The sequence below is a fragment of the Panthera uncia genome (assembly GCF_023721935.1).
Source record: "Panthera uncia isolate 11264 chromosome B2 unlocalized genomic scaffold, Puncia_PCG_1.0 HiC_scaffold_24, whole genome shotgun sequence".
Lineage (NCBI taxonomy): Eukaryota > Metazoa > Chordata > Mammalia > Carnivora > Felidae > Panthera > Panthera uncia.
The window spans coordinates 73,560,754-73,586,264 of NW_026057580.1; the positions used below are offsets into that span (position 1 = coordinate 73,560,754).

Consider the following 25,511-nt stretch of genomic DNA (forward strand, 5'->3'; position numbering starts at 1 on the left):
ACTCACTGTAATGGGAATGTCTGAGGAAAGACTTTTCAGAAGTGAGGAAATGAGTACATGGGTAAGTAATGGGAGGGGGGTGGAATTCAGATAGAGGATGGAAAAAGCACGAAGGGCCTGAAGCAAAGCGCACCTGGAAGATATGAAGAGCAGCAAAGGACAGTGCAGCTGACACAGACTGAACAAGGGAGACACTGGGAGAGATGTGGTCAGTGAGGTAATGGAAAGCTGGGCCATGTAGGACCTTATGGGTTATATAGAGAAAACCAGTGAGTCACAGAAGGCTTTGAGCTGAGGGGGGAACACAATCTGATTTACCTTTTAACAGGCTCTCTCCACCTCCTGTGTTGAGTGGAGACTGAAGGGAGCAAGAACTAAACAAGGGAGACCATTTAAGAGACTGTTGCCTAATCCAGGAAGGAGTTGATGTCAGCTTAGACCAGGGTAGGAGTGCTGAGAGGTGACAAAATCCTGGATATATTTGGAAAGAAGCCAATGGGGTTTTCAGATTAGTTAGATAGAAACTGTGAGAAGTACAGATGATCAAGAGATTAGGCCTGAGTGTTGACATTGTCAAAGATGGGAAGACCACAAGAGTAGCAGATTACTGGGGATACATAAGATCAGTTTTGGACATGGCTGTTTTGAGACTTTTTAATAGACACCTGGAGTAGAAAATTCCAGCTGTTCACAAACATTTTTTTCCTCCTTGCAACCACTTTAAAGAATTGTACTTCCCTATTCCTTTTGACTTGATTCGACCAAATGAAAAAGGCACAGAAGTTATCTCTGCATCTCCTGGTTGGAACTCGAAGAGCCAGAATGGGATTAGTCCCATCCCTTTCCCTGCCAAGGTGATCAAAACACCTGAGCGACCAACCAATCTATTTTGCACACATAGCATGAGCAAGAAATAAGTGCCTCTGGGATTTGGGAGAGGGGAGTGTTGCTGCATCATACCTATGTTATCCAGAGAACGGTTCAAGTAGAGTAGTCAAGAAAGCAGTTGGATTTATGATTCTGAAGTAATGGAGGGATGTAGTTTCAGGAGTCTTTGATACATAAATATTATTTAACATTGAAACTGACTGTGCTTAGCAAGTAACTGGTGATGTTACAAAATTCCAACAGGTCTGAGAGATAAGAGAAATCACACAGATGGGAGAAGAACCAAAAAAAAAAAAAAAAGATAGGAGGAAAAGCCATTGAGTGAAGTGTCCTGGAGGCCAAATGAAGAGGTATTTCCAAAGGGAAAGAGTGTCCATTGAAATAAATGCTAACAGGTCTGAAGACTGAGAATTGAGTATTAGACTTGAAACTGTGCCCTTGACAAATCATTTTTGTTAAAGTGGACCCAAGATAATGACTGTACTTTTGTCCCAGGGAATAAGGCAAAGGGGGCAATGGCTGAGGTTAGTTTTTCCACGGTGGCTAACATATTCTGATACTGTTAAAATTGAAATCCTTATGCAAAGGAGCTAGGCATAATTTTTAACAGCATTTAACAGGCCCAGGTCCTTTGTTCTTCCCCAGTTTTGCAATTTAATACCGCCAGCTTCACAAGTCACCCTGAAATCAGAGAATACTCTTATCTTTCTAATATCTTTGTTACATTATTCTCACCTCCCTTTACCTCTGCACGTTCTATCAATCCCACTCTGACATTTCAGGAAAGCAATAGAAAAAGTCTCTTTTTTTAAGCATGAATTATTCTCTCAGTACTTGATCTCCACTACTTTGAACATCTCATTTTAATACTCATTATATTGTTGCTTATTAAATTATTCATTTGCAATAAACATCAAAATTTCACAATGCCCTTAAGTCTTCTCTGACTACAGGAAGCAGATGTAGAAATAAAGCAATTGTATATTTCTGCTTTTTAGTCTGAAATTTCTAATGCTGCCTAGCAGTGGAAGTATATTAAACACCAACAAGTATGATGTTAACACTGGCAAAGGAAAAAGAATGAGGGTACCTCTCCCTCTCTTTCCCCAAAAGTATCCCATGTTCCCTAATTCTGAGCCATAGAACAAATTGGCCCGTGACTGATAATGTTCCATTAGTTATTGCAGGAAACAAAGCATCACGCCAAACACCTATTCTTCAATTTTCTACATTACATTTACGTACTCTGAGATGTCTGTTGCGAACAATTTGTTCTTCACTACATAAATATTTTCCCTCCCTTTGAGCACACGGTATATATCCTATTAAAAACTAGTTGAGCCATTCATTCTCACAGATATACACATAGTAAATATCCTTTGGGTTATAGAAGGCTTGCTAAATTGACATTTATAGGACTAGTTAAACTAAATCCCTCCTTTCTTCCTTTTATTAAGTCTTTAGCTTACTTTGGAGATATTCCTGCAGACTTCCATGTCTCATCAACTCTGTAATAATATAAATTGGATCTTCTAAAGTGCAAACAGCATAAAGCTGGATAAGCTTTGGATGTCTTAGGTTCTTCATTATCTGTGCCTCCCTCAGGAAGTCATTTGGATCCATTGAACCTGAAACAAGAAGAGGAGGAAATCACTTTCTGTTATTGAGGCATTCCTATCCTCACAGCAGTCTGGTGGGAATCACCAAGACTGCTTCCTGCTTCTCAGTAAAATAAGAGCATTGGTGTCACAAATCTTCAGATTTATCAAAGAAGAGAATCAGTCCACCCAGGGCAACCTAATAACTGATGTGTTGGTGCATCAAGGGTGTGTAATTTATGTGTTATGACCTGTAGGTGAGGAGAGGTTGATTCAGGTCCATATGAGAAATGAAGGAAAAAGGAGAGACTGGCAGTCTAACTGATAAAACAAGGCAAGCAAATTAAGAGCACGAAAAGAAGGCATTCTATTAACATGAATGCTGGAGGACACTGAATGGTTAATTACTGCAGCCAGAGCTTTTTGGTCCAGGATCCAGGGAAGACTGATAGTTGCCCTGTCCTTGGTACCCACTGTGGGAACAGCTGGATAACAATCCTGAAGCCATGACATTCTGCCATATTTATGTCCTTAATTCTGTAGGGACATATGGTATAGGCCAAATAGAAAATATTCAAGGGCTACACCCAAAACTGAGTGTTTTTTTGCACTAGTCTTTTATGTCTGACTTGAAATTGATCTTCAACATTTTCTCCTATGTTAATACTTCCATAAGTCAGACTCTTAATAGATTAACCAAATGATAAGGGAGAAGTATTGGGACCTATTTTGAAGACTCACCTACAATTAAATTGTATTTTAATGGTTCAACTCTTACCTTGCAAAGTGCCACGTAGTTAATAACAAAATCTAAGAAGAGGAAGGATACCTGGAGTTTACACTTTACTGATAATTTTCAAAAATCTTTCATTATTTTTAAAGATATGATGTATCAGAAGTATTGCTGTAATTGAAGGAATACTGTCATTTCATATCTCAGTATTCACTATGGATAGTGCAAATATCATTTCCACTGATGCTCAAAGAGACTGTCCCATTCATCAGTATCTCATGATGAAGACTTCACAACTGATATTTGAACCCAGGCATGGATAAGCTTTGACATTCTAAAATAGCAGTCTGACTTATTTATTAATACGAAGTCAAGACGAGTTCCATGTGACTTGCAGATCATTTCACATAAACCATTTAGGCAGTCTAGCCTTTGGTGTTCCCTTGAGAGTCTAGAAGTTCAGAACACAGGCTTGATTAAACTCCAGATTCTGGTCAAATCCTAGCTCACTGGGTAATCTTCAGCGAGTTACCAAACATCTCCAAACTTCACTTCTTCATCTGTATAACATGGCTAATAACCCTACTGATACCATAAAATCATTATCAGGAAATTGCAATAACAGGAACATATATGTTCAATGACTGTAGGCCATTATTTGTATTATTATTAATAAGCATATTCTAGGAAAAACCAAATAGATCAACTGTATTTTTTTCACAGACTGAGGAGAGGAAGGGGCAAGGACTTACTGAGGAAGAATAAAGAAAAATGACCTATTCTCATTTCCATCATGATCTTCTGTACTTCCTCAATTCCATCCCTATCATTGGAATTGGAATTATCTACATAATCAAAGAGGATTAAAATTTCGAATCATAGTGGCAAAATGGAGCTGAGAATAAAAGAGGCACCCAAACCATAATGAAGGACTTTCTTCTTGTTAAATTTAGTTTGGCCTATGGTCAAATATGGATATAGTGGGATTCTTCCCACCACACTCTCAACATAATCTGATTCATTAAGTTTCCAGTGATAATAGTCGCCATTCAGGCAATTTATATACACAATATGTTTCTACTCTAATGCTTTGGTAGCCATCAGATTTGTGAAATGCAGGACACTCGAATCATTGCCAAATCAGACTACCCACAAGACCTGAAAAACCACGGTACATCAGGAGCCTCTGCAGGTGAAGGATGCTTAGAGCACTCCATGGCTACGCTGGTTGCAGCTGACCAGCTACACAGCAGAGACCCAATTTCAAGTCAGCTAGTAATGCAGCATTAAATATTAATTTTTGCCTGTCAAAGCTACTATGGGAGTTGATTTCAGGCTCGTCTTTATTGCGTGGTAGTCTGCTAAGCAATAAATAGCTGCTAAGATTGATTAATGGCCCCAGTGAAGTGAAGACATTTAACCAATCACCAAAGCTGTTTGCTGCTATTACACTGTAAATCAATAATAATTATTCCTGTTGGAGAGAAAACTATCGTGGCGCTTTTTTTTAATATAAGAAAAGTGATTTTTTTTTTTTGTTCTTTTTTGACCTCCAGAAGGCCTTCCTTGGAGAGCAGTGTTAGGATGAATAGCTAGCTACTTCGTTTTGAGAAAAGAATGATTAGATTGAACAATAAAGTTTAGGCTCAAGTGTCAACGAGATTACGATTCAAAATAATATATATGCAGTGATTGTGAAAATCTCGGGTGCTGGAATAGATCATTCTCACCTGGAGTGCTCACACGGCATCAGCCACTTAAAAGTGCTTCTCCATCACTTCATGAGGCAGGTGTAAATGCCTGACAGACGTCCTGCACTAGCGAATCTGCACTTCCGTGGACATCTGTCAGCATCCCCATTGAAGCTAACATTCATTAAGAACTCACTGCATATATTTTATGTACGTTGACTCAATTTGTCCTCATAAAACTCTATGAAGTAGGAACTATTATAATCCCCACTTCCAGATGAGGAGATTCAAAAGATTAATACATTGTCCAGTGTCCCAGAGGGCAGAGGCAAGGTTGAACTCAGTTCTATTTTATACTAAACTTTATGCTCTTACTATTACACCAGAGGGGCCCAGACTTTCTTGGTTCATGGCATCCTCATTGTCTCAGTAACTTTTTTCATGATATGCCCTTAAGCCAAAATGAATACCTAAGAGTTCTATTGATTATTTGGTTAAATCAAAGCAACTTTAAAAGTATTTGTGTTCTAACAACTTAATACCCATTTAAAAAAGTAATACAGAGAAATTTTTGTGTGGCTCTTGAATGTGATCCCAGTCACCACCACAAACCCAGTTTCACAAAGATATGATGTCACCAAAGGAATGGTGCTATCCAGCAGCACCCAGGTGCTCAAGTTCTGCCATCAGGAGGCTTTCAAAACCCTTAAGAATTCTGGTTAAGTAAAGAATGAAGGTCCCCTAAAGAACTAATTTCTAGCCTCTAGTTATTATTCTTACCTATGTTATTAGATGTAGATATGAGGCGACTACAGTAACGCGGTACTTTCTCCCCTGGGGTGTGATACAATAGTGATAGATGTGAGCTCAGATCCTAGCTCTTCCATTTACTGAACTTATAATAATAATAATAACAGTAATAATAATAATTAAAATAAAAAGGTTTTCTTGGTCACTTACCAGACATTATTCAAAGCATTTCCACTAATGACCCAGTTTAATCTTCATAATAATCCTGCTGGGTTGGCCTTATTAGTATCCCTTTTTTGCAAATGATAGAACTGAGGCACAGAGCAGTTTAAAATTTACTCAAGATCATATGACTAGTACATTTCAGGAAAGTTACTTAATCTTTTTAAATTTTCTTATCTCACTTTTAAAATGGAAGAGATAATGTCTGCCTGAATAAATATTATTTTAGTACACTCACTTTTAATTTCCCTGATAGGAAAAAGGAAGATGGAAGAAAAAATAGTTCCTACATTTCCAAATATGAGGTCTTTTAGATGGACCATTTTACCTTTTAACCATAAACAATTAGTATTTAATAAAATTGTTTCTCCCTGAAGATCTCCAAGGTTCTATTGATTTAAGTATTGTTCTAAGTACTTCCAGTAAAGTCACCTTTTTAAGAGTTTATTTTATTTATTTTAAGAGAGAGAGAGAGAAACTCGTGTATGCGTGGGGGAGGGGCAGAGAGAGAGGGAGAGAGAATTTTAAGCAGGTTCTGCACTGTCAGCATGAAGCCCGATGCAGGGCTCGAGAACCGTGAGATCATGACCTGAACTAAAATCAAGAGTTGGACACTTAAGCAACTGAGGCACTCAGGCACCCCTAAAGTTAGCATTTTTAACGAAGGCTAGGAAAAAATGTGGAGAGGGACAATCCTAACTCCAGAGAAGAGATGCCTGGTTGAAATCTTGCATTGGGGATATTTTAAGACTTAGCTGATTCCAGGCACATGCTCTTGCCTTTAGAATCTGAAGCATGTTATGCTTTATGGTCACCTGGGCCAGAAAACATGATTACAGTACTTGCTTGGTGCCTGCATTGGCTGTCCCATGACCTTGCAGACATTCACAGTGGCAAGTTGAGCTTATAAAAATTAACAAATGCTAGGGCATCTGGGTAGCTTAGTCGGTTAAGCATCTGACTCTTTGTTTCGGCTCAGGTCATGATCTCACAGTTTGTGAGTTTGAACCTCACATCAAGCTCCGTGCTGTTAGCACAGAGCCTGCTTGGGATTCTCTCTCCCTCTCTCTCTCCCCCACTCACACTGTCTCTGTCTCTCTCAAAATGAATAAACTTCAAAATAATTTTTTTAATTAACATATGCCATTTAACCTTTGACATTCTCATTCTCATACCTGGTTTTAATGTTTTTACTGCTACTGGAGTGGTGTTGTTCCATAGGCCTTCCCATACTTCACCAAACTGACCAGATCCTAATCGCTTCAGAAGCTGTATGGAGTTGCGGTCTATCTCCCACTGGTCCACGGTTTTGTAAGACAAATCAAAAGGCGCTGGTACTTGTACCTGTTTCACAGAATAATTAGAAAAACTATAAGAAAAAGATTTAACAATTTTTTGGTTGAAAATAATAGTCTAGGCACTTTTAAAAAGAGAAACCATTTTTAAAACCAAAATATTGTAAATTTTATTCTAATTACTTTAAAATGGAAAGCAATTATGGCAGAATCTGTATCATTACCTCTTTGAGCTGATCTCCTCCCTAAATCTTGCTACACGAGGCACCTTGCTGTCCATCTGCCCCACCCCACACCCAATGCCATCCCTGCCTGGGTCTGGCATGGTCTTCCTCTGCCTCTTTGCCTTCCTCTGCCAAGCTAAATCCTCCCAATGTTAAGACCCATTTGAAGTTCCACCTCGTCCACAATTACTTCCCAAATTCTTTGGCCTATAGCGTTTACCATATGTATCATATATTTTTGCATAATTAAATTTTTCATCTTATTTTGAATTCATTTATTTATTTGTTCGTTCATTCATGTACTTGTTCATTTAATAAATAATAATTTTTCAAGCACCAACAAAGTGCCATTCTGTAAACAAAGTAGGCAAGACCCCTGCCCTCCAAGAGTTCATAATCTACTATCTACCAGAGGAAATTCTTAGCCCCTCCGCCAAGTCATTAGCATTTTGAGTACACAGAAGGTCATTTATGCTTCTTTGTGAACACTTTTCAACAATATTGGTTAAACAGAGTATTTTCTAAGCCATACTTTTGTATCAGGTAAGCTATTCTTAGCATGAGCTTAACCATTCTTGTGGGGTCATTCATACCTATTCCATCCAACATGTAATACTTACACCAAAGTTGCATGTTCACTGGGCAGGATTTAAGTCAATGAATTCCCTACATACTGGACAAAAGTCTTCAGCTTCTAATTGTCCATAATATTTTGGTCAGGCATCACCAGGAAGCTTTCAGTGGACATCCAGGCATAAACCATAGGGCTGGCTGTCCCATGGACAGTACATGAGACCTGAACTCAGACGAGGAGCTGAGGTTTTGCCCCCCTACCATGTAAGTCCACTACATAACTTTAAATCAACTTAGGTAAAACATGCAATAATTGAATACTGATAGATTTAATAAACTCTATAAATGTTGTTCGGCCTGGCCAAACTATTATAACAGTTACTTAAATGATATTTCTATATAGATATTTCAGCCAGATAATGAGCCTAGCAATTTCATATTGATATCCTTGAAGACAGAGCTAAATAAGAATTATATTCCAGCACTTTTTTTCCCTCCAGCCATATGAGTAAGTGCTCCAGTGTCAAGATACCAGATTAATTTCTTGGAGCAAAGGATGAATATTTTCTGGCTTCAATGAGTGCCTAAGGTCAGGAGTTGGCAAACTTTTTCTGAAAAGAACGAGATAGTAAATATTTAGGTCTTTGTGGGCCATAAGGTTTCTGTTGCAACTATTAAATGCTGTTCATACAGAGAAAAATCAAAGGCAATTTTTAAGTAAATAAGCATGCTTATGTTCCAATAAAACTTAATATTTAAATTTTTTTTTCAACGTTTTTTATTTATTTTTGGGACAGAGAGAGACAGAGCATGAACGGGGGAGGGGCAGAGAGAGAGGGAGACACAGAATCGGAAACAGGCTCCAGGCTCCGAGCCATCAGCCCAGAGCCTGACGCGGGGCTCGAACTCACGGACCGCGAGACCGTGACCTGGCTGAAGTCGGACGCTTAACCGACTGCGCCACCCAGGCGCCCCAAAACTTAATATTTAAAATGTAAGTGTGGGACAGTATTGGCTCATAGGTCATGGTTTCTCTATCCATGCCATAGGTAATCAAATGACTTTTTTTTTCCTGAACGGACATATCACATGACTAATACTCCAGTATCTGAAGGGAAAGAGTTAACCTCAAAATCAACACAGCTTGAAAGCATTTTACCTTTAAGCATGGTTTTCCCAGCTGGACACACAGGCCATCCCTTGTCTTGGTGTAATGGCTCACAAATTCATTCAGTGTTGAAAAGATTCTTCTCTGGGTAAGGAAAAAACCCCCTTCATCCAGTCTTCTGATCCTGTAGTGTTTCACAATCCCTTCATCTAAAACTGGAACCCAAAATAAGTCCTATTAATATACTTCTTGCCAAAACCAAGCAAATCTACTTATTTTGTGGTGATAGTTTCAACGCATGGAATAAAATTTTCATAAATTCTGTTCATTTCTCAACTTTGTTTCAGAAAAGACTTCAGAAAGTTTATAAAGGATATATAGCAAAATAAAAAGGGAAAAGAAATGGGAAACCACATTAAAGGAAATAGAAGATAAAAATAACGGAGTGAGGTCACCACTAAAAATCTAGGCTTTGAGGCCTATTGAACTTGATTAAAACAAGCCATAAAATTGACTCTATCATTCTAAGGGTTCCTGCCTGACTTGGTCAGTAGAGCATGTGTTTCCTGATCTTGGGGTCATGAGTTCAAGTCCCACTTATAAAAAAAAATTTGACTCTATCATTCTGGCAATGCAAAGAGGGAAATATTGTCAGTTTCAGAAATCACAGCGTTCATAAGATAAAATCACAAAAGTTGTTTAAAAATAGTTCCACTCTTCCTGGCACAGAGACCAGGGAGAATTTTCTCCCATGAGATCCTATGAAGGGGACACTGAATAAAACGGTGTCCTCAGGACTATCCGACAATAGCATCAGGAATTCTGCAGGGTCGCTTATTATTCTGTCTCTTAATGCAGGGTGATAACAGAATGTCCAAGCACAGTTCAATGAAAGCTATTCTACAGGGCCCAAAATAATGCAATCCATGTATACAACATCCCAGCACTATTGCTTGATCCAAGGGCAAGTCTCGTAACAGCCAGTGGAATGAACGGATTGCATACCCTTTTTCAAATCATCTGACTATAGCAGATTTCTTGCTTTTGCCTGCCACCAACAATTCTCCCTTCTTCTTGTAATAGAACCCCAATTTTTTTCAGAGAATCGTTGCTCCTCTGAGAGCATGTGGTCCAGAGATTATCATTGCCAACCTTGAGCCAAGGAATGTACAATCAGAGCCAAGAAGACTCAATTCCAGGACTTGTGCTACAGAGCTGCAGGAAAACAGAAAGAAGTTGTTATGATTGTTGTTTTGGTTTTGTTTCTGTTTAACTGCTAGGAGATTGGACCTACAGGCAAAATCTTGCCCCAGGCAGGGAGAAAGCTTTGCCTGGGAAGTTCTTTCCTTGATATGGAAAGTGAAGCTTAGACCCTGGAGCCAATCACACTGGCTTTTCAGCCTGAAGACTCAGTCACCTTTTTTACTTAAACTAGTAAATTTTTTACTTAAACTTTACTTAAAACTTTTTTACTTAAACTAGTTTTTGCACTTGCATTCAAAAATATTGACTAATACATTTCATAAGCTATTCTTTCACTTAGCCAAGTTATTGGTAAGTATTGAGCAGCATTTACCAGGATACAGATATTCTTAATTCCTTGCTAAATATAAAAATTATACTTTAATAATGGATCATGCTAGAGCAATGCTCTCTTGAAAGAAAAGAAGACTAAGAAAACAGCTCAATCCTAGTTTGGAAGTTTACTGAGGGCATGCCAATGACTAGGGCAAAGTTTTTCTCACAAGAGAATTGGCGCACATCACAATAGCTCAAATAAAAAACAGACAATATCACACGTTGCCAAGGAAGTCGAGTAAATGGAACTCTCACACACAGATGATAGAAGTGTAATTTTTACAATCACTTTAGAAAACCGTCATGCTCTACTAAAACTGAACACAGTCATACCTATAGTTTAGTAATTCCACTCCAACATATAACCAACAAAATGTACAATACATATACCAAAACACATGTATAAGAATGCTTTTAGCAGTATTATTTCTAAGAGTCTAAACCTGGAAACAATCCAAATGTCCATCAACCATAGAATAGACTAATAAATTATTTTATGTTTGTCTAGGGAATCCTATGCAGATTTGTAAATAAACAAACCATAAATACACGCATCTACATGAATGAATCTCACAAACACAAAAATATAGTTCCCTTATTTAAAAACTAGCAAAACTATTGATATTAGGAGTCAGACTGGAATGTTGGTAAGTTCTCTTTCTTGACTGGATGCTGGTTTACATGCATGTGTTCACCTCATAAATGCTCATCAAACCAAACTTTTATAAATTGTGTATTTTTATTACACATGTCATACATCAATTTAAAATAATTTTAGGGGCACCTGGGTGGCTCAGTCGGTTAAGTGTCTGACTTCGGCTCAGGTCATGATCTCACAGTTCGTGAGTTCAAGCCCCACATCGGGCTCTGTGCTGACAGCCCAGAGCCTGGAGCTTGCTTCAGATTGTCTCCCTCTCTTTCTGCTCCTCCCCCACTCATGCTCTCTCTTGCTCTCTCTCTCTCTCTCTCAAAAATGAATAAACACACAAAAAAATTTTTAAAGAATTTTTTAATGGTTATTTGCTCTAGTTCATGGACAAATAGAACATCAAGTCCCCAAAGTGCTACTTCATGGCACATGCTGAATTATTTCAGTCTAGAAAGTTTTTAAGGTAAATGCTACCTAATTCTCATTTTGGATATCAAATTTTCTCAGTAAAGTATTCAAAGAACACTAATTTTAAGCAAAATAACTTTCTGATAAGCATTGTGAAAAACCTGGTTACAAAATGTCCTCCTAAATAACTGAGTTAATTTTTGATATAAGAATATAGGTTATAAGCCAGAAAGATACAGAGGAATATCAAACATAAATGAAAATTTTTTTGAGTGTGTGATGCTGAATTTGAAGGTAGCCTTTCTATTACATCAACAATACTAATAATGTAACAAACACACCACACAAGCACAACTAATAATGTAATAATATCTTTTGTTCAATGCTTTTTGAATAATATTGAATAAGAAAGACAGTTCCCTGCACCTAGATGAAAGCTCCAACAGAGCTTTTCTGATCACACTTAATTATAGGTTCAGCTTTCACTTAAAATCACAAATGCAGTCTCAACTCAAGCTTAGATTGCCCAGTCCAAGATATTAATCAAAACACTCTGCTATTCAGTTTAATAGCTAATCTGTCTGTTCAGGTGTACATCAGGCTGAAAGGCAGCAGTGGGAAAGGTAGGTGTGGGTGGCTGTCTTTCTTTCTCTGCCTACAGGTGTTCTTTCCTCATGGCCTTGCCAGCCAGGATTTGAGTATCTAGGGTAAGAGCATAGAGAGGAGGAGATAAAGAATGAGGAAGTTCTTATTGGACTGGCAGAGTCTAAATCAGCTTCAACTCTCAGCCTGGCAGACGTTCAAGCTGATTCTTCTGTCAAGAACACTTATGTAGCCCCCTCCCTCCTAAGATGCAGGTGTCTGCTAAGCCACCTCTGCCCTAATTGCTTTTCAGCTTCTGCTTCTTTAGCAGTTTACCCTCCACTCCAACGCTTACAAGTCCCCCCTCATTTTCTGGCAGAAGTCCTCTTGAGCAGAACCCAAAACTCCTCCAGACCATTTATCTACAGCTCCCTGGCACTTTTGCTCATGTACAAGGTCCACTTATGGTCTAAGATAACACTCACACATCCTTTACCCCGACAGTTGCTGGGGACTGACTGATGCCACGTGGCACCTCCATCCTACTACTACAGGCTGCTTTAGCCTAGTCAGCCATTGGAGTCAGGCTCGAGTGTTGTATCTGACCAACTGGAGAGAGCAGAGAATAAACTCTCACAGTGGACTTCTCGCTAGGTTTGGGGTTCCACTCATCTCCCTGGGAAGATCAGAGGGACTCATAGCTTTTTCCAAAAGCAAAATGCCTTGATCAAAGCATTCCTCCCTCTTACTATTAGCACCCTTTTAAGATCACTAACAAGCTGAAGGATCCAATAGCAGCAATACCTGTCTTTGACCAACTTCTTGGTAAACTCTGGGTACGGTGATTTGGCATTGGATTTTACTTCCATTGTATCTTCACAGCTATAGTCAAAAATTCCATCTAGCATTCTGTAATACATTCATTGAACCAAATGCTATGCTAAGCACTATAGTACATTATCTCTTTTTATCCTCATAATAGCCATACAAGGTAGACATTAATAGGCCTGTTTTGTAACTCGTAAAAGCAAGTAGTGATATTGCCAGGATTCAAACATGGGGACTTGTGATTCTAAGATTCCTTATAACTGGAGAGTTTCAGATAGTAGATCTAGTTGTCAAATAAGACACATCCAGTTCATGACCGTAAAATCATGTCATCTGTTATGTTAGTATTACATATAACAAATCTAAAGACTCCACCAAAAAATTGTTAGAACTAATGAACACCTATAGTACAGATGCAAGATACAAGTCAATATAAAAAAAAAAAAAAAACCTGTTGTTTTTCTATACACTGATAATAAACTATCAAAAAGAGAAATTAAAATAAAAATCCCCTGGGGCACCTCGGTAGTTCACTTGGTTAAGTGTCCAACTTCAGCTCAGGTCCATGATCTCACAGTTCATGGGTTCGAGCCCCGCTTCGGACTCTGTGCTGACAGCTCAGAGCCTGAAGCCTGCTTTGGATTCTGTGTCCCTCTTTCTCTGCCCCTTCCCCGCTTGCACTCTGTCTCTCTCTGTCTCTCAACAATAAATAAATGTTAATAAATAAATAAATAACATAAAATAAAAATCCCGTTTACAATGGCATCAGCAAGAATAAACTACTTAGAAATAAATTTAACCAAGAAGGTGAAAGATCTGTACTCCAAAAACTGTAAAATATTGATGACGAAATTTGAACATACACATAAGTGGAAGGATATTTCATGCTCATGGATTGGAAGAATTAATACTATTAAAATGTCCATACTACCCAAAGTCTTCCACAGATTCAATGCAATCCCTATCAAAATTCCAGCTACATTTTTCAGAAATAGAACACACAATCCTAAAATTTGTAGGGAACCATAAAAAACCCTGAATAGCCGAAGCAATTGAGAAAGAACAAAGCTGGACTCATCACACTTCCTGATTTCTTCTTTTTTTAATATAACATTCTTTTCTATTTTATTTTATTTTTTATTTTTTAAAATTTACATCCAAGTTAGTTAGCATATAGTGCAACAATGACTTCAGGAGTAGATTCCTTAGTGCCCCTTACACATTTAGCCCATTTAGCCCTCCCACGACCCCTCCAGTAACCCTCAGTTTGTTCTCCATATTTATGAGTCTCTTCAGTTTTGTTCCCCTCCCTGTTTTTATATTATTTTTGTTTCCCTTCCCTTATGTTAATCTGTTTTGTCTCTTAAAGTCCTTATATGAGTGAAGTCAAATGATTTTTGTCTTTGTCTGACTGACTAATTTCACTTAGCATAATACCTTCCAGTTCCATCCACATAGTTGCAAATGGCAAGATTTCATTCTTTTTGATTGCTGAGTAATACTCCATTGTATATATATATATCACATCTTCTTTATCCATTCATCCATCGATGGACATTTGGGCTCTTTCCATACTTTGGCTATTGTTGATAGTGCTCCTATAAACATGGGGGTGCATGTGTCCCTTCGAAACAGCACACCTGTATCCCTTGGATAAATGCCTAGTAGTACAATTGCTGGGTCGTAGGGTAGTTCTATGTCTAATTTTTTGAAGAACCTCCATACTGTTTTCCAGAGTGGCTGCACCAGTTTGCATTCCCACCAACAATGCAAAAGAGACCCTCTTTCTCCGCATCCTCGCCAACATCTGTTGTTGCCTGAGTTGTTAATGTTAGCCATTCTGACAGGTGTAAGGTGGTATCTCATTATGGTTTTGATTTGTATTTCCCTGATGATGAGTGAAGTTAAGCATTTTTTCATGTGTCAGTTGGCCACCTGGATGTCTTCTTTGGAGAAGTGTCTATTCGTGTCTTTTGCCCATTTCTTCACTGGATTATTTGTTTTTCGGGTGTTGAGTTTGATAAATTCTTTATAGATTTTGGATACTAACCCTTTATTTCATATGTCATTTGCAAATATCTTCTCCCATTCTGTCGGTTGCCTTTTAGTTTTGCTGATTGTTTCCCTCACTGTGCAGAAGCTTTTTATTTTCATGAGTAAAATAGTAGTTCATTTTTGCTTTTGTTTCCCTTGCCTTCGGAGACGTGTTGAGTAAGAACTTGCTGTGGCCAAGATCAAAGAGGTTTTTGCCTGCTTTCTCCTCGAGGATTTCGATGGCTTCTTTCATCCATTTTGAGTTTATTTTTGTGTCTGGTGTAAGAAAGTGGTCCAGGTTCATTCTTCTGCATGTCACTGTCCAATTTTGCCAGCACCACTTGCTGAAGAGACTGTCTTTATTCGATTGGATATTCTTTCCTGCTTTGTCAAAGATTAGTTGGCCATACATTTGTGGGTCCACTTCTGGGTTCTCTATTCTGTTCCATTGATCTGAGTGTCTGTTCTTGTGCCAGCACCATACTGTCCTAATGATTACAGCTTTGTAGTATAGCTTGAAGTCTGGGATTATGATGCCTCCTGCTTTGGTTTTCTTTTTCAAGATTGCTTTGGCTTTTCAGGGTCTTTTCTGTTTCCATACAAATTTTAGGATTATTTGTTCTAGCTCTGTGAAGAATGCTGGTGTTATTTTGATAGGGATTGCATTGAATATATGTAGATTGCTTTGGGTAGTATCGACATTTTTTTTTTAATCTTTTATTTATTTTTGAGACAGAGAGAGACAGAGCATGAGCAGGGGAGGGACAGAGAGAGAGGGAGACACAGAATCTGAAGCAGGCTCCAGGCTCTGAGCTGCCAGCACTGAGCCCTATATGGGGCTGGAACCCACGAACCGCGAGATCATGACCTGAGCCAAAGCTGGACACCCAACCAACTGAGTGAGCCACCCAGGCGCCCTGGGTAGTATCGACATTTTAACAATATTTGTTCTTCCTATCCAGGAGCATGGAACCTTTTTCCATTTTTTTGTGTGTCTTCTTCAATTTCTTTCATAAGCTTTCTATAGTTTTCAGCATATAGATTTTTCACCTCTTTGGTTAGATTTATTCCTAGGTATTTAATGGGTTTTGGTGCAACTGTAAATGGGATCGATTCCTTGATTTCTCTTTCTGTCGCTTCATTGTTGGTGTATAGGAATGCAACCGATTTCTGTGCATCGATTTTATATCCTGCAACTTTGCTGAATTCATGAATCAATTCTAGCAGTTTTTTGGTGGAATCTTTTGCGTTTTCCATATAGAGTATCATGTCATCTTTGAAGAGTGAAAGTTTGACCTCCTCCTGGCTGATTTGGATGCCTTTTATTTCTTTGTGTTGTCTGATTGCAGAGGCTAAGACTTCCAATACTCTGTTGAATAACAGTGGCAAGAGTGGACATCCCTGTCTTCTTCCTGACCTTAGGGGGAAAGCTCTCAGTTTTTCCCCATTGAGGATGATATTAGCATTGGGTCGTTCATATATGGCTTTTATGATCTCGAGGTATGATCCTTCTATCCCTACTTTCTTGAGGGTTTTTATCAAGAAAGGATGCTGTATTTTGTCAAATGCTTTCTCTGCATCTATTGAGAGGATCATTTGGTTCTTGTCCTTTCTTTTATTGATGTGATGAATCACGTTAATTGTTTTGCGGATATTGAACCAGCCCTGCATCCCAGGTATAAATCCCACTTGGTCATGGTGAATAATTTTTTTAATGTATTGTTGGAGCTGGTTGGCTAATATCTTGTTGAGGATTTTTGCATCCATGCTCATCAGGGAAATTGGTCTATAGTTTTCCTTTTTTTTTTTTTTTAATGTTTATTTGTTTTTGAGAGAGAGAGAGCCAGAGCATGAACAAGGGAGGAGCAGAGAGAGAGGGAGATACAGAATCCGAAGCAGGCTCCAGGCTCTGAGCTGTCAGCACAGAGCCCGACGAGGGGCTCGAACTCACAAACCATGAGATCATGACCTGAGCTGAAGTCAGACGCTTAACTGACTGAGCCACCCAGGCCCCTATAGTTCTCCTTTTTAGTGGGGTCTCTGTCTGGTTTTGGAATCAAGGTAATGCTGGCTTCATAGAAAGAGTTTGGAAGTTTTCCTTCCATTTCTGTTCTTTGGAACACCTTCGAGAGAATAGGTGTGAACGTTTCCTTAAATGTTTGGTAGAATTCCCCTGGAAAGCCATCTGGCCCTGGACTCTTGTTTTTTGGCAGATTGTTAATTACTAATTTGATTTCCTTACTGGTTATGAGTCTGTTCAAATTTTCTATTTCTTCCTGTTTCAGTTTTGGTAGTGTATATGTTTCTAGGAATTTGTCCATTTCTTCCAGATTGCCCATTTTATGGGCATATAATTGCTCATAATATTCTCTTATTATTGTTTGTATTTCTGCTGTGTTGGTTGTGATCTCTCCTCTTTCATTCTTGATTTTATTTATTTGGGTCCTTAACTTTTTCTTTTTGATCAAACGGACTACGGGTTTATCAATTTTGTTAATTCTTTCAAAGAACCAGCTTCTGGTTTCATTGATCTGTTCTATTGTTTTTTTGTTTTGTTTTGTTTTGTTTTTGGTTTCAATAGCACTAATTTCTGCTCTAATCTTTATTATTTCCTGTCTTCTGCTGGTTTTGGATTTTATTTGCTGTTCTTTTTCCAGCTCCTTAAGGCGTAAGGTTAGGTTGTGTATCTGAGATCTTTCTTCCTTCTTTAGGAAGGCCTGGATTGCTATATACTTTCCTCTTATGACCACCTTTGCTGTATCCAAGAGGTTTTGGGTTGTGATGTTACCATTTTCATTGACTTCCATATACTTTTTAATTTCCTCTTTAACTGCTTGGTTAGCCCATTCATCCTTTAGTAGGATGTTCTTCAGTCTCCAAGTATTTGTTACCTTTCTAAATTTTTTCTTGTGGCTGATTTTGAGTTTCATAGCATTGTGGTCTGAAAGTATGCACGGTAGGATCTCAATCTTTTTGTACTCACTTAGGGCTGATTTGTGTCCCAGTATATGGTCTATTCTGGAGAACATTCCATGTGCACTGGAGCACACTTCCTGATTTCTAACTATACTACAAGGCTATGGCAATCAAAACAGTATGGCATTTGCATAAAAATAGACACAAGGATCCATAAAACAGAAAAGAGAGCCCAGAAGTAAACCCATGCAGAAATGGTCAACTAGCTTATGACAGACAAAGAAGCCAAAAATATACAATGAGGAAAGTTCTCTTCAATAAATGATGCTAGGAAAATGAACAGGCACATGCAAAGAATGAAACTGGACCCCTACCTTACACCATAGCAAAAATTAATTCAAAAATGGCTGAAAGACTTGAATGTAAGACCAGACACCATAAAACTAGAAGAAAACATACAGGGTAGCCTTGTTGGCATCAGTCTTGGTGATGATTTTTTGGATTTGTCACCAAAAGCAAGGCAACAAAAGCATAAATAAACAAGTGGGACTATATCAAACTAAAAAGCTGTAGAGAAAAGGAAATTAATAACAAAATTAAAAGGTAGCCTATAAAACAGGAAAAATATTTGCAAACTACATATTCAGAATGCATAATGAATTCTAACAAAGCCACATCAAAACAAAACAAAGCCAGTTTAAAAATGGGCAAAGGACCTACACAGACATTTATCCAAAAAAAAAAAAAAAAAAAAAAAGACAAACAGGGGTCCCTGGGTGGCTCAGTTGGTTAAGCCTCTGACTTCAGCTCAGGTCATGATCTCATGGTCCACGAGTTCAAGCCCTGCATCAGGCTCTGCACTGGCAGCTCAGAGCATGGAGCCTGCTTCAGATTCTGTGTCTCCCTCTCTCTCTGCACCTCCCTTGCTTGCATTCTGTCTCTCTGTCTCTCTCAAAAATAAACAAACATTTAAAAAAAAATTTTTTTTTTAAAAAGGCAAACAAATGGCCAACAGGTACCAGAAAAGGTGTTCAGCATCATGAATCATCAGGAAAATACAGATCAAAATGACAGTGAGACATCACCTCTCACCTGTTAGAATGTTACTATCAAAAAGATAAGAGATAATAAACACTGAGGGATGTGGAGAAAGAGAACTCTTGTGTTGTGCACTGTTGGTGGGAATGTTAAATGGTGCAGCCACTATGGAGTTTCCTCAAGAAATTAAAAATAGAACTAGCCTATGATCCATCAATCCCACTTCTGGGTATATATCCAAAAGAAACACAATCATTATCTCAATGTTCACTGCAGCATTATTCACAATAGACAAGGTATGGAAACAACCTAAATGCATTGACAAATCAATGGATAAAGAAAATGTATACAGCATTAAAAAACAAGGAAATCCTGTCATTTGCAACAACATGGATGAACCTGGAGGGCATGTGCTAAGTGAAATAAGCCAAACAGAGAAAGACAAATACTGAATGGTCACACTCAACATGTGGAAATTTTTTTTTAAAGTTGAACTCATAGAAACAAAGAGGAGAAAAATGGTTGCCAGGAACTGGGGGATAGGGAGAAATAGGGAAGAGGTTGGTAAAGGGTACAGACTTTTAGTTATAAGATAAATAAAGTGTGAGGATCCAAAGTATAACGTGGTCAATATAATTGATAACACTGCATTGTGTAATTGAAATTTGCTGGGACAGTAGAACTTCAACGTTCTCTTGCAAAACCAGAAAAGGTAAATATGTGAGGTGATGGATGTATTAATTAACTCAGTGGGAGTAATCCTTTCACAAAGTATATGTATATCAAATCATCATATTGTTCACTTTAATAAATATCTTACAGTTTTGTCAATTTTTCTTCAATAAAACTGAAAAAGAATCCTGTCATCTGCATATACAAAAATCTTGTAGTTTTAGTTTTTTTTTTTATAATACAGAGTACATTTAGGTCCTCCCAAAGCCACGTAAGTTTTCTTCCATTTCAATTTTTGAAGTTTCTGTGACACATTCTTGTACCCTCTGCTCTGTCAAGTTACCATTCCCACTGAACATGACTCTTGGGACAATGTTAGTTACCCTGTATAATCATCACCAAGTAGAAGGGTTTTATTAGGATATACAGCAAGGCTCATAACAATTCTTATTAATGGATTAAAAGGTTAACAAAAAAACTCAAAGAGAGCTGTCAACAATATTTGTCCAATTCATTTCTCCACAAAGTAATAAAAATATTAGAAGTAGAAGGGTAGCTAAATATAAAGCATACCTGAAATTTATATAAATGATTGGCCTCAAAAATTCAAGCTTTGCCATTTATCAAAAAGAAAAGTACACAAATTATAGCTGAGACCTCTAGCAAGCCAATAAGTCTATAACGGGAAATGATTGGAAGCAATAAAAAAATTCCCCTCTTCTGAACAAGACAGACAATATCTAGTTTCAAACTGAAGTGGACTATGTGGAAATTAAACGTAAACAGGAATTTCTTCTTAATGCACAACAAAAAATCTAAAAGATCTCCAAGCTAGAGGCTAAAGTCAATAAATGACTGAAGAGTTAAAGTACTCCTTGTGATTTTCTTAATAAGGATGCAAATCACAACGATTGCTATGTGTTTGGCAATTGTTATTGATTATAAAGAAAGCCTAAATAAATGTTTGCCAACTCTGTAAAGGTTTCAACTCGAAGCTGTAAAAGCCAATACTTGAGAGATCCAACACAACAAAAGTAATTTTGTTTAATAGAAAAAGCAATAGAGGGGCGCCTGGGTGGCTTAGTTAGTTAAGCATCCGACTTCAACTCAGGTCATGATCTCATGGTTCAGGAGTTCGAGAACCATGTCGGGCTCTCTGCTATCATCACAGAGCCTACTTCAGATCCTCTGTCTCCCTCTCTCTCTGCCCCTCCCCTATTTTCTCTCTCTCTCTCTCTCTCTCTCAAAAATAAATAAACTTTAAAAAATATTTTGGGGCACCTGGGTGACTCAGTCGGTTGAGCGTCCGACTTCGGCTCAGGTCACGATCTCACAGTTTGTGGGTTTGAGCCCCGCGTCGGGCTCTGTGCTGACCGCTTGCTCAGAGCCTGGAGGCTGTTTCTGATTCTGTGTCTCCTTCTCTCTCTGCCCCTCCCCTGTTCACGCTTTGTCTCATTCTGTTTCTCAAAAATAAATAAATGTAAAAAAAATTTTTTTTAAATAATAAAATAAAAATATTTTAAAAAAGAAAAAAGAAAAAGCAATAAATTGGGAGATGGGAGACCCAGGTCACAACTGAACTTGAAAATGACCAAAAACACCTCAATCTTACCTGGCCTCGGTTTTTCCATCGTTAAAATAAAAAAGCTGGCTTTAAGAAATCTCCAAATTTCCAATTGTTTCCACCTTAGTGATCAAACATATCTGACTGTTGATTTCTCTCCTTGAATTCCCATTCTCCTTGATTTCTCTCCTTGAATTCCCATTACTTTTTGTAGCCCTTTGATAAAACAAGTAATTCTCACCTCAGAGCCCTTAACACCACCTTGGATGCTTTTCCTACTAATCTTCTTGTAGCCCACCTCTTCCTTCAGATCTCAGTTTAAATCCTCAGAACCACCTTTGTCCCCCGACCCTATTGAATGTACCTCTCCCAGATCCCTCTAATCACCTTGTTTAATCGTGATAGTATTTATTTAGAATAGATCCATGATGGCAGGGACTCTGCCATTTTGATCCAAAACCTAACCAGAGCTTGGCACAGAGGAACAACTAACATAAACATCTGCTAAATGAACGAACAATGATTCACTAACTCTTGAATTTGAAGTGAAATATAAGCTTCTGAAATGTCTGCTGCAAAATTAAATAGGTAATTATACAAATATTTCAAGATAAGACTTCCCTGGAATTTTCTTTTTAAAGGGAGGAAAACACACTTGGCCCCAGAATATACATACTGTTAGAGGACAGACATTCATATTTATATCCATTTTTTTTGTACATAACACAGAAATAACTGTTCCATCCCCCATATCCAGAATGGATATTTATATAAGGTTCATTCAAGTTTTCAACCTAAATAAGACTAAGAGACCATATATATATATATACATATATATATATATGTGTGTATATATATATATATGTATATATATGTGTGTATATATATATATGTGTATATACACATACATATATATATATGGTTATGTGTATATACACATACATATATATATATGGTTATGAATATATATATAATATACCTGATTTACAAATTAGACCACAGAAGCTACATCAGAAAAATTCAATACATTTTAGTCTGGATGAAGGCACTTTTCATATTGTATTTCTGAGTAATCAAATCCAAAATATATGATTGTTTTTTAAAAGTGGTTTTAATGTGTTAGGTGAGCCCCAAGTCATCATTTCCAATAAAGATTGAATTCACAGGGTCTCAGAACTAGGGAGAAATGAATTTTCTATTCTTTTTCTGGTTTGCTGTGATCTTTATTATTGAGCCAAACCTATTTCAAATTCCAGAGACTATAAGTGAATGATAATGTTTGTGCCATTCTTACTGTGAATTCGGAGTTCAGACTAGTTAAGCATTCTAAGTAGTTCATCTGCAAAAACCATAAGGCTAACTATAAAATATAATGAAGCCATCAATCAACAAACTCAGGAGCATCATGACTGAATGAATTTAGCTAAAAGGCCAGGCATCCTGAGTTTACATCTTGACTCTCATGTACACTGTTTGACCTAGGGGAAAATGTTTCACCTGTCAACAGATTAATCTACCAGAACATGTCCAAGAATTAGGATATATTGCAGAGATGTAGGTAAGCATGTAGGAGGAGCAGACTAAAGGATTGTTGAATGTTGAAAGAATTCAACTCTTTCTTCCCACTAACTTCTGTAAGGACTGTGGCATAGGTCACATGATTATTTGGCCACCTTCACATCCAGAGTAACTAATTGTGGGGGAATATGTGTGATATAGATGGAATCTTATGATTTCAGTCCTATTTGCCAGACTCAAATGCTTTTCTTTTTTTTTTTTTAAGATTATTTACTTTGAGAGAGAGAGAGAGAGAAGGAGAGAGAGAGAGAGAGAGAGAGAGAGAGAGAAAACCAGCAGGGGAGGGGCAGAGAGAGAGGAGAAAGAATCGCAAGCAGGTTCTGTGCTGTCAGTGCAGAGCTGGATGTGGGGCTCGAACTAACAAACCGTGAGATCATGGCCTGAGCTGAAATCAAGAGCGATGCTTAACCAGCTGAGTCACCCAAGCGCCCTAAAATGCTTTTCTAAGTGGTGGATGGCAGATACAGAAGTCCAGCTTTCTCCTAATGGCGAGATCCTAGTTGATAGGGCCTCTGATGGTAGAAAAGTGTTTGCTGCTACACAAAGCAGTGCTGCAAGCTTTCATCTAAAAGCACTTTCAAGGAGTTCTGTCCCCGTTCTACCACACCACTAACACATGATTCAGTACATATTACATCATTATGAAATCCAAGATATTCCAAAATTAGGTTTTTTAAAAGACACAACCTCCAGAAATGAGCTTCAGAATGCAATATGAACGTGAAGTTAGAGACTGTCTGCAACACACGAAGACAACCTAGAAGCCCAGTGAAAAATACCAGTAAAATGAGTAGTTTGGCATCTTAACAGGCAAACAAATGGTTGATTGAGCAGATTTTCATTTTTCAGCTGATCTTCTGGCATCATCTGGGCACAGCCTTATTCCTCTTGACTGATAATAATCTGTTCCCATACTGAGTAAAACAATATGACTTAGTTGATTGAACGAAGGATCGAAAATCAAGAACTCACTGCCCTAATCTTATTCCACCAGTGATTTGTTCTTTGACCTTAGGCAAGGAATTTCATTTCAGTTTCCTTATCTAGAAAATGAGAATAATGATCTTATCTATAGACCCCCACAGGGACCGTTTGAGTGTCATTATTCACAAGGGATGATAGATATATCTAAATGTGCAATGTGTGAGTACTATATTAGAATATCAGTACTATCAAATAGCTTTGTCAACAAAAGAGAGCCACTTAGAAAGTAAAATTTTCCACTCCTTGCACAATAATGATTATGTTACACAGTGACCACCAAACATATTAAGTGAAGAAATTGTTATTAAATCTGTGTGAGAGAGCTCCCGTACTTGCAAACTCCTGCTTATTAGTACTTTTCAAAACTATTATGAAGATAATCACAATAACTCCTCCTATACCATTGCCTCAGAAATCATGCTGACATTGGTCTACACCAATAAGTAAATAACATTCAATTGACTTATTATATCGTATCCCTATTAAAACAGAATTCAAGACACACACTCATTGTGCACTCTATTTTGTTCTACAGCAGATACAGTAGGATCCCAGTATGAACAGTTTTGAAAGGAGAAAGTACATCTAAAAAGATTTTAAAAAGTATCATGCAGAAGAGTTGTTATCTTCTTTTCTCGGAAAATAAAACACACACAATACAACCAAAGGGAATAAATGGAACTACTTTTTACGCATATGACTCAACTAGTGAGTCCCCAAGGACTTTTGCCTTCCAGCCAGGCATATTTCAGAGTGCTGTGGACATTGGTCAGTAAGTCTATTAAACTGGTAGGTTGAGCTAAGTGAAGACCCATGAAGAAAATGTCTTCATTAGCCGACTCAGAAAAATTTACTACAAGTGCTATTTGAAGATACACCCCAATACTAGGTACCTGTGTAAGTCAAAGACGATATAATCCGTTACCCTAAACCGTATGTCTGTCCAAATACTTATGACATTTTTGAGGAAAATGTTGGTCTTATCCACAAGACCCTTATGATCCTTCTAAAAGTAAGCCAAACTCCCTTTCAAAGCTGGCTCTTAAATTTTCAGAACAGAACACTAATTTTATTGTTTACACATCTTAAGAAGATGAATATCTGGGGGCGCCTGGCTGGCTCAGTTGGTAGAGCATATGGCTCTTGAGCTCAGGGTTGTGTGTTCAAGCCCCACATTGCGCATGGAGCCTACTTGAAAAACCTAACTAACTAACTAACTAAAATAAAAATTAAAAAAAGATGAGTATCTCTTTAAATTAGTAGTACATAATTGTAACATTGAATATGTTGCCAGATGACTGGGAAGTATCTCCCACAGTTTCACGTGAAAATGGCTTTTTGCAGCATCTGATATTGAGGAGAAAGTCTCCAGGAAACGACTCTATTCCTCTCGGGACTCTAATGTCTCACTCAATATTATATCTGCAATAAATCACCAGGAATTTACATGCTCGGATTATATTATCTCAGTTTCCTACAGAAAATCTTTCACTGGGTAAGATTTAATATGACATGTGAGCCAGTGCTTCCACTTTTCAAAACTTACCCTAAGGAAATAATCCAAATATTGACATGCATGTATTTAACTGTATCCCTGC

The 25,511-nt window shown here is 37.8% G+C and overlaps 1 protein-coding gene across 1 annotated transcript in view; it reads right to left on the reverse strand.

Moving 5' to 3' along the window:
- Window positions 1-25,511, reverse strand: part of FRK (fyn related Src family tyrosine kinase) — a 106,587-nt gene that overhangs the window by 9,837 nt on the left and 71,239 nt on the right. The window contains exons 3-5 of the mRNA XM_049654214.1: window positions 9,134-9,297; window positions 7,058-7,226; window positions 2,358-2,516 (exon numbers count right to left, since the gene is read on the reverse strand). Coding sequence (XP_049510171.1) covers window positions 2,358-2,516; window positions 7,058-7,226; window positions 9,134-9,297 — 492 coding nt within the window. The remainder of the gene's footprint in view (window positions 1-2,357; window positions 2,517-7,057; window positions 7,227-9,133; window positions 9,298-25,511) is intronic.